Here is a 9,521-nt window from a genome sequence, read left to right on the forward strand (position 1 = left end):
GGAGAGCCGCTGCACAAATTCGAAAGAAAGCCCGTCCCTTCCCTTCCTGCTGTTACGGGAGCGGCTTCCGCTCGGGGCGTCACGCGGGGCGGGGCGGGAGTGCTGGAACGTCGTCGGGGAATGGGGGGAGGGGAAAGTCCCGTTCTGCTTCCGGGTGGGAGGGGAGGGGCGGTGCGGGGTCGCCATGGCGAGTAATGCCGCCAGCCTCAACGCGGTGCGGGAGACGATGGACGGTGGGTGGCAGCGGCGGGGGCGGGGGAGACCGCTGGCAGCCGCGGGTCGGCCTCTGGACTCTCCCAGCAGGAGCTGCCCCAGCGCTCCTGTCCTCGCCCCTCTCCGCAGGACGAGGGGCCTTGAGCCGGCTCTTAAATTACCACAAGCGCTTCTCCTGTGAAGAGGATTAGGGTTTGCAGTTGCTTCAGGATTTAGTGCATAGCAGATTTTTTTGTTTCATGTTACACGTAACGTCTGAAACACTTCCAAATATTCATGTAGTGGTGGGATCTTTGGACCTCGTGTGACTTTGCTTGGGTTTTTAATTAACTGCGAAGTAATCAATTTAGAACGTTATTTTTTCATGTTTATAAATACATGTGTTTGCTGTTTTTCATTATTTGGAAGGGTTAATGCAAGAACTGGCTCAGCGCATGGTGGATTTAAACTGGGGGGGAAGGGACGTGCATGGAAGGGAAAGGAAGGACCGACCCTGTGGTGTTGCAAGTGGCAGCACCTGAACTGATCTGAACCCCCATATTTTATTCCTGTGGATGGTTCATGTCAGAAAAAGTAAATTAATTTAAAAAAAAATAGTGAAAAAGTTTTGAGAAGGGCAGCCAGTGTTAGAGAATTGGAATAGTTTCTGATACAGAAAATCTGGTGCTGTTGTGGGATGGAGAATGTGAGAGAAGTGGCACTGGGAGTAGTGGGAAATATTTTGGAGATTTATTAAGTCATGAGAAAGGTGACTTTCTCTTCCAGACTGACTATGAGGAATCAAACCTGTCAGGTTCAGGATGTGTTTCTTAGCACTGTTGGGAATTCTGTGGAATGCTTATGCCGAAAGCTTACATGGATTTCAGGCAGAGTGGAAAGCTGCCCAGAAATCTATTGAGGGTTGGTAAATATGAAGACCTCTGGAAATGCCCTACGGAGGGACTAGAGGCTAGGGAGAATGTTCAGGATGGTATTGCTTTGTGTTTGTTATTTCTCACGGTCTTCCTTTGTATTATAGTTATGGCTACTGTTATGCAAGGATCCTGTAGCAAAGCTCTTCATGAGTTGAACTGGTGTAAAAATTTGTGTTTCAGCTGCTCATCTACCCACTCTGACTTGCTGCTGGAGGTGAGGCAGGACTAGCAGGATTATTATGGCTGCTCTGATGTTCCAAAAGGATAAGACCAATTCTGTGCAGAAGAAGAGAGATTTGTTTGGGAAGGACAGTGAGTCTAAGTTCTTGTAACTGTACTTGACACCTGCCTTCTCTCCACTTCTGTAGGAATGTTTTAGGTGGGAGGGATGGTATGTGGATTTAAAGACAAGGCTTTTGAGAACTGCTATGGAAAGTGTACTAGCCTTCAGACTTAGGAGCCCAGGCTTCCTGGGCAATAATGTATATATTTATTTGGGATAGACATTCATAATTTAATCTCTTCCTGAGGTCAGGTGTTTTTAGAAGAAAAAAAATTTCCATTTACATACACTTGATCTTTAAAGATTTACTTAAACAGAATCTGAGAAATAACCTCATGTTTGAACTTTTACTTCACTCAATAAATAAATAGTTTGGGGTTTTTTGCTATTCAAAATAACATTAATCTTTTGAAATTTTCATTATAAGAATATTTATTTAAAGTGCTTTGGTGAAGTAATTGAAAATGTAAAGCACTGATAGCTGTGTCCATGTAATAAGATCTGTCTTGATGAGGGCCTATCATGAGTAGAAAAAATACTTGTAGGATAATTTTTTCAGACTTTTTAAAATACAACATGAAGTCTGTGTTGCCTCTTAGCTAAGAAATAGGCACCTAATGGAAGTAAATGGGTTGGTATTAAAAAAAATTATTCTTTTCTATCTTTAGTAGTTTAGAAAAGTAAAATGCTTAATCTAGAATGTCAGATATAAATAATTAGCAGCTGTTCTCTGCAGAGTTGTTGTTAAGCACTCAGATTTTTTTGTGGAGAAACTGCTACCTCTCTCTGCCAAAGATGCTGCCTCAACACCTGAAGATATTTTATATTAGAAACTAGTGACCACAACTCTTGCTGACAGAGAATTGGAAGTTCGCTTTAGTGAGATTTACTGCTCTGCCTTCAAATATGTCACATGCCTACTAAATTTTGTGATAACCTTAAATGGTTAAAGAAAGTAAGAATTGTTTATTTCTGGGAAGTTGTCAGTCTGTCTTAGTTTTGTAGCTTTTAATGGCATTTTATTGCAAATGCATCTATTTGTTGTTGCTTTGGCTGTTGAAGATGCTCTTGTGTGGCCAGGGTGTGCATGTGTAATGCTTTTGGAACGGTTTGCTTTCAAGCCAGTGGGAACAGAAAACCTCGTGGAGAAGGCAGCTCCCCTTGTGGCTTGTAGCTAGGGCTTTGGTCTGACAAACTGCTTTTACGTCTTGAACTTGTGCATACTCTTAATCCATTCTACTTGTGTGGGCTTCAAGAGTATTATCACACCTAGAGGTTTTTTTCATGGCATCTGACATTTGCCTGTGACTTCAGTGGAATTGACTGGATACATTAGGTCTTTTAAATGTCTTGGCCTGGGTAAGTGTGAATCTGAGGGTGTACTGCAGTTTGTCTTTGGTACACCAAAGTAGAGTATTTTTATAGCTGTCAAGTGGACTATAGTCACTTGCCATGATGGTTTTACATGGTAAGAAAGACCTTCTACTACACTTTCTCTTAGTTTAGGTGAGGTTTGATTACAGAAACAGTGTGAACATCTGTTCAAAATCACACTATTGCTAAAGGTTCAGCTTCAGGATGGAGATTACTGTAGCAACCAGACATAAAATCTCAGTGAGTTGTTCTGTTACATATATAAGAAACTGTTCATGAGAATCAAAGAGGGGCCTTCCAGGGAAGGTTTGGAAGGGGAGAGAGATTGATCTTTGTTTCTATACAAAGATGACTGATATCTCCTACAAAAGGTTTCATACTGACATCTGGCACTGCTCTTGATTCGGGTCACGTAAAATCAAATGGTATTGCTTATGCTTAAACCAGTGTTAATGTTACACCTAAAGTCAGGCTTAGTTGTGGAATGAGGTGGCTAGAAAACTTCTGACATTCTCTGTAAAAGCTTTAAGAATGTGCTTCCAGTCCATTTTAGTAGGACTTTGTCAGTATCTGCAGTTCAGAAGCATGGATTATTCTTATAGGCTACCTTTTACATAATTGGCAAACACACTAATTATGAAATTCTTCACTTATTTTATATTTCAAAACCCATTATCCAGTATTAAGTCTGCTGAATCAGAAAAGTGTGGTATTTATGTTAGAAGCTGCAGCTTCTAGCTTATGCTGGAAAGCTGAACATGAATGCTGGTATTGAGGGTCAGACTGCAAGAGCTTTCCACAACTGCCATGTTCACAGACTCTGCTGTAGAAATCAAATGTTGTTGAGTAACATTTTTGATCATTGAAATTTCATAGCCTGTAGGGACTAAAGTGCTTCCATTTTTTCTCTTGCAGTTCTGTTTGAGATTTCAAGAATATTAAACACTGGCTTGGATATGGAGACATTGTCTATTTGTGTGCGGCTTTGTGAACAGGGGATAAATCCAGAAGCATTATCATCTGTTATTAAAGAACTGCGTAAGGCTACAGAAGCTCTAAAGGTAATGCTTTTGCTTTAAAAGCTTATAAATTTGTTTTTAAGAGTCAAATGTATGTTCAACTTGCTATACTTCAATTTGTAAATTGTACTTTTAAGATATGACTCCCTCTTAAATCAAGGAAATTAACTGTTCCACAGAAAAGGCAATGAATACAGCTGAATGGAACATGAAGCAGGAAGTGCTTTTCAGAAATAATTTAACTCCTTTGAAGGAAAAAAAAAAAACGACCAAAACCCACAGATTTTTGTTCTGGGCATTTGTAGTCACCGTTTGCCCCTTATCTGCATCATATCACAAATAGATTGTTATTTTCTCCTTTAACCCATATCACTTCATTTCTACAACCTCAGGCCTAATAGTATGCAGCAGTACTTGTAAACAGGTACATGCAGCTTGCTAATATAATCTTCACATATTGCTTTTAAGACATTAGCTTGTGCTTTGAATCTCTCCAAAGACAAGAGGGGATTTCATGGTGTGTTTATATACAGGCCTTTTCATAATTTAGCATTTACTGGTTTAGCTAGTAGAGGGCAACTATGGTTTTAAAAAAATCCTTACTTGCCTTTTAAAAGATTTTCAATCATTACTGTTTGTCTAAACATCATGACTTCTTTTTCATTGTATCTTATTTGTTTATTTCTGGGGAGGTGGAAGGGAAACCTATATCTAGCCTGCGTATCTCTGTTCTGGAAGACTGCATTGTGATTCTTAGAAAATTCAACATAGACTTTTGACTAGATGGATGCTAGGTAGGGCTGCTCTTCATGGGTTTCAAACGTCATTTAAACTATTTTCTATGCTCATGCATATTTTATATTTGTGTATATGCTTAAATGTGTGCATACATGTATGTTTATATGTATATAAAGTAATTGAGGGCTATTTTACTACTTCCTTTGCTTTTACTGGCTTATCATACCCATTGCTATCCTTTGACTGTTTGTCCCATAATTGGTTTAAAATCTGCCAAAGTCATTCTCCAACAACTGTACCTTGTTGGCTGAGTTATTCAGTAATAAAAATATTTGCTGATGACCTTAATCAAATAATTGGCAGTGTGATTTATGCAGATATGACTAGTGTAAATAATTTATCTGTATGAGTGGGAGCAATAATTACTATAAATTGTATAAAGAACTAAACTCCAAAGGAAAAAAAAATCATGCATTTGAGCATTTCTTGAAAGCATTAGGGTAAAATGTATAGGATACAAGCTGCTCAGATACAGGATATACAATTTAACACAAGCAAACAGTAATGGCTTTGTTAATAAAGGCTAATGGCAGTTGAAAGCATTCTTTTTTAAAAATTAGAACTATTCATTAAAGAACAACACTACACATCTTATAATTTTCATAAGTAGCTTATTTTTAGACTTTTAAGTTCTCTAGATAAATTAAAATAGTTACAGGAAGATTAAATTTAATCTACATGGTGTCTACTTTTGGTGACTTGCATACATGTTTTTTCTGTTTCTAGGCTGCTGAAAATATGACAGGCTGATATGGGAGAAGATTTCTGTGTGAGAAGAATGCCCGGTTAAAGTGAACGGAGGCTTTGAAGATTGCCACTATTCAGAAAAAAGTGTGTGTGCAAAGCTTTCAGAGTATTTCTGTAAGCTTCTTGTAAAGGGGGATGTATAGGATAGTTTTGAAAAGTTTTTAATAAGATAAATTCACCAATAATCTCATTGCTTGGTATTATTGTGAACTATTTGTGAATACAGTGCAATTGCTCTTCTTTGGCATCCAGTATTTTTTAAACCACGTCAGGTACTGCACACTTGCTGAACTTACTAGTGTGTGGCAATGAATATTGTTATAATGAGTATCACTTGTTAATGCATCCTTTTGAAGTGCTAATATATCCTGGGTTTTATCTTTTGCTTTGATGAAAAACTACATGTACAATTTTAGTTTTGCTTTATGGACCAGATAGGAATGAAGCCCATCCTGACCTTAATTAGATTAAGGGTAGTGATTTAACTCTTAATCTGAAAGTAAGGAATAAAGCACTTTTGATAATGTAGGTATTGAATTGTGCTTTTGATTCAAATTGCTGGAAAAAGGGTTTTTTTAACTTAGATAATAAAGGAACTTCAGTTATCCATGCAGAAATGTATGTAAATTTAAATTCTAGATTACATGGAATACTTTACAGAGTTCAGATGCTACATTTGTTACATTTGTTCTGACTACTAGACCTAAAAATATTAAGGCTGTATTGTTACTGCCTAGTGAAAGCATACATGAGAAGCATCAGATGTGGTTGATGGGAATCAGTGAGTCTCGAACAGTCATTTGGTATAGGAATGTCTTCTCATTCAGCACTAGGAATCTTCACTGATACCAAAACAAGTGTTTGTAGTATATACAGTAAACTGCTTATGTTGCTGTAGAGTAAATATCCTTGCATCCAGGAATTCTACTTCATAAAAAAATGGTTTCTTGTGTGTTCTTTATCTGCTGCTGTTTAAACTTTTTTGATTTTTTTGTTGTTGTTGTTGTTGTTGTTAGCATGGTTTCAAGGTGTAGTGTTAATGGGACCTAAAGTAACCTCCAAGCTTAATAAGGCGGAGCACATCTGGAAATGAACCTGGAATCTTAGTTAAGCCAAACATTATATTTGTGCAGAGAAAAAAAGTTCTTTCTGCTTTTAAGAGTTTATACCATATGTTTTCTAGGTCATAGCTCTACAAAAAGCGATCAAGGAGGCTAAATACATTATATTGCTGGCAGAGAAAATAGAAAAATACTTATATTACATCAAATTGCTTACGGTTATTTCCAGTTAGCCTGGCTAGAAAAAAAATCATTCCAGGAGGATGCCGTGAAAACTTCTGGATAACCAAGCTGGGAGACTTTTAAGTGGTATTGTTTTGCTCGCTCACGATCACTTAAAATCCTTTGTAAATTGGTGTTGTAACTTCAGATTTATAACTTTTGAATACCGGATGTCATGTTTTTTTGAAAACATTGCTGAGATCCCTTCGTACTAGGGATACCTTAATGAAATTTGTTCTAGGAAATCTGAGAAGTCAGTGAAATATCATGAAAATACCAGGTCAGATCAACACAAATTAGCAATTAGCTCTTAAATGCTTAAAACCAGCTGGCAAACTCAATATAAGAACAATTTATATAGAATTCTTGATCTCTTCAGTAAGTTGCACCTACCATTTTACCATCAATAAGAATATTGTTTTTATGCACTTAGACTTTTGCTGGTACACCATTTGTTATGCAGAATTATAGAAGCAGGGCATGTTTTTGACATTCATGTATATAAAACTAAAAATGCATCATTTTCATTATTACAGGGAACTAAATGGTAACATTGGTTATACTTAATAGTTCATATTTACAAAATTAAATGCAAACCTTAAGGCTGAATATTTAACATTTGGGCTGAAAGCAGAGAGGATGTGTTTCTTAAAACTGGCAGATCTGTGGTTACCTAGAAAGTCTCCATACTTTTTCTCAGTGTACTTGGCAAAGTTTCTTTCAAAGTACTGCATGGAACAAATGTGCTTAGGAATTGGTATAACAGCTCCTGATTGATTTGAGGTACCATCCAGAATAAATACAAGAAATATTTTTTCTTCCTCCTGGTAAGAAAAGAAAAAAATCCCGCTAGCAGGAAGTTTCATACTGAAAACATTTGTGCTGTAAAATAAGTCTTATCACTTTATTAGCATCCCCACTATGTGAATGTGAGTGCTCAGGCTTAGCACTGATGGCTGAGCAGCCTTGGCTGCATTTGTAACACACACCACCACCTACTACATTTAACTAAGAAGCCAAGCAAACAGCGTGTGCTTTTCCACTGGGCTCCTTACTTACATGCTCTTGGAACTCATGAAAAGATAAACATAGGAATAGCTGTACAGGTCCCGACCAAAGGTTTTTCTAACGCAATAGCGTCTTTTGTAGTCAAAAGCAGCTGCCTGAGGAAGAATAAGAACAATGTAAGCACATTTGGTTCTTTTCCTTCTGTGTTCTCCTAGCTTCCAAGTGTCTTCTATTCCAGGCTTTGCTGGACATCATATGGTTTGTCTATTTAGTAATCCCCAATGCTTCTTTTTCCAGTACTTGTCCAGTTTCCCTTGGACTATATATGCTTCCTGAATAACAGCAGTCTTTATCAATTGGTATCTGTTGCATAAAGAATTGCCACTTCTTGTGTATTTTGAACCTGATTTTTACTAGCTTAATTTAATGTTCCCTGCACAGTAAACTTTTACCTACCATGTTTGTGCCAGTAGTGGTTCTCCAGATATATAACATTCACCTTTATATTTACTTTTCTGAGCTGAAATGCGTTAAAATATTCCTTGGCTGACCAAAGACATGGAATAGCTTTTGTATTTATTGTCCTTTGAAACTTTTCAGGGTCTCATTATTTTCTGAGAAGAGAACCAAAACTGCATGCAGCATTAGACATATAGTTAAGTACCAGCCTGTTTGTTTACCTTGTTCTTTATTCCTTTCCTAGTAATTCCTAATACTTGACTTTTTTAATTTGAACTGAGTACTGAGCTGTTTTCATGGCATTATCGTAACCACGGGTCTCACTTGAGTGGTAATGATAAGCTCAGAGGCTATTGTTTCATGTGAAACTATGGTTGTTTATCTCCAGGTGTATAATTTTTTTATCTATGCTGAATTACATTTGCCATTTTATTTTCTAATCGGTCTTACATGTGTTTCTGCAGTTCTTCACAGTTTGCTGGTAGTCTTACTACCCTCGCTAACTTTATCATTGGAAAATTTTGTTGCTTTGTCCCTTTTTTGAGGTTAATCATGAATAGGTCAAGAGCACATGACCTAGCAAAGACTGCAGAGTACCACAGGTGGCCTATGGCAGGAACTGACTGTTTATTCCCATTCCTTCTCAGTGATTGTGAATAAAATGCAGTCCTGCCTACCACTTAGTTTCTCATTCTTATACTGAGTATCTTTAGTGTCACATATAGCACAGCTGTGAGAGCTGAAGCATGATCATGAATCCGGTCCTGCAGAGAGCACAGCATTCTAGATAACTATCAGGATTCCTGACATTTGTAATTCTATAATTACATTTTAGAAATATAAACTTAAGTAAGAAAATACAGGAGATTGTAGAGCATTAGAAAAGACAAACATAAGATCGTGAAGTCTCCATCTTAACATTAGGGAATTTTTGTTTCCCTTTCCAAGAGCGAGGGTGGTAACAGAATTGAAGACCAGTCACCTAGCATCAGGACTAGCAAACAGTGAACCAGTGAACTTGGGATATTATCAGCAAAAAATGAAGGACAAAAAAAATGTACTGAGTTCCACTTGAACATTGTTTGGTGGAAATGTCAGTGGGCTAATTTTTTTATTATGGGTTTACATGTGAGATGTTGATGTAGTATACCTCAATTTATGCAGGACAATCTTCACTTAAAACACACCATTGGCATCATTCAATAAAAACACAAATGTACTGTGTTGTTACCTGTTTTGCTGTCTTGTTACCTTGGCAGTGAGATTTGAAAAAAAAAAAAAACAACAAAAAAACAACTTTAAAAATGTAAAAACCAGAATCTCAGTTCTTAAAAAATGGTAAATTGAGAGGTATTTTGGAAGCATCATAAACAGCTACCTTACTGTGAGGATTTTATGAAGTAGAAAGAGTTCCTTTAGATGC

The 9,521-nt window shown here is 37.2% G+C and overlaps 1 protein-coding gene across 2 annotated transcripts; it reads left to right on the plus strand.

The window, feature by feature from the left end:
• The first annotated feature begins 160 nt into the window (after positions 1 to 160).
• On the plus strand, positions 161 to 8,777 carry MZT1 (mitotic spindle organizing protein 1). 2 transcript variants are annotated; one of them, XM_074815542.1, is made up of 4 exons: positions 254 to 786; positions 1,308 to 1,439; positions 3,700 to 3,845; positions 5,328 to 8,777. In XM_074815542.1, exons 2-4 carry the CDS (start codon positions 1,367 to 1,369, stop codon positions 5,349 to 5,351), a joined length of 243 nt encoding a protein of 80 aa, XP_074671643.1. In that variant the 5' UTR covers positions 254 to 786; positions 1,308 to 1,366; the 3' UTR covers positions 5,352 to 8,777. The 2 variants fall into 2 exon arrangements, with proteins under 2 accessions (XP_074671644.1, XP_074671643.1); XM_074815543.1 differs by lacking the exons at positions 254 to 786; positions 1,308 to 1,439 and adding an exon at positions 161 to 233.
• The last annotated feature ends 744 nt before the right edge of the window (positions 8,778 to 9,521 follow it).

The sequence above is a fragment of the Strix aluco genome, chromosome 2 (assembly GCF_031877795.1).
Source record: "Strix aluco isolate bStrAlu1 chromosome 2, bStrAlu1.hap1, whole genome shotgun sequence".
Lineage (NCBI taxonomy): Eukaryota > Metazoa > Chordata > Aves > Strigiformes > Strigidae > Strix > Strix aluco.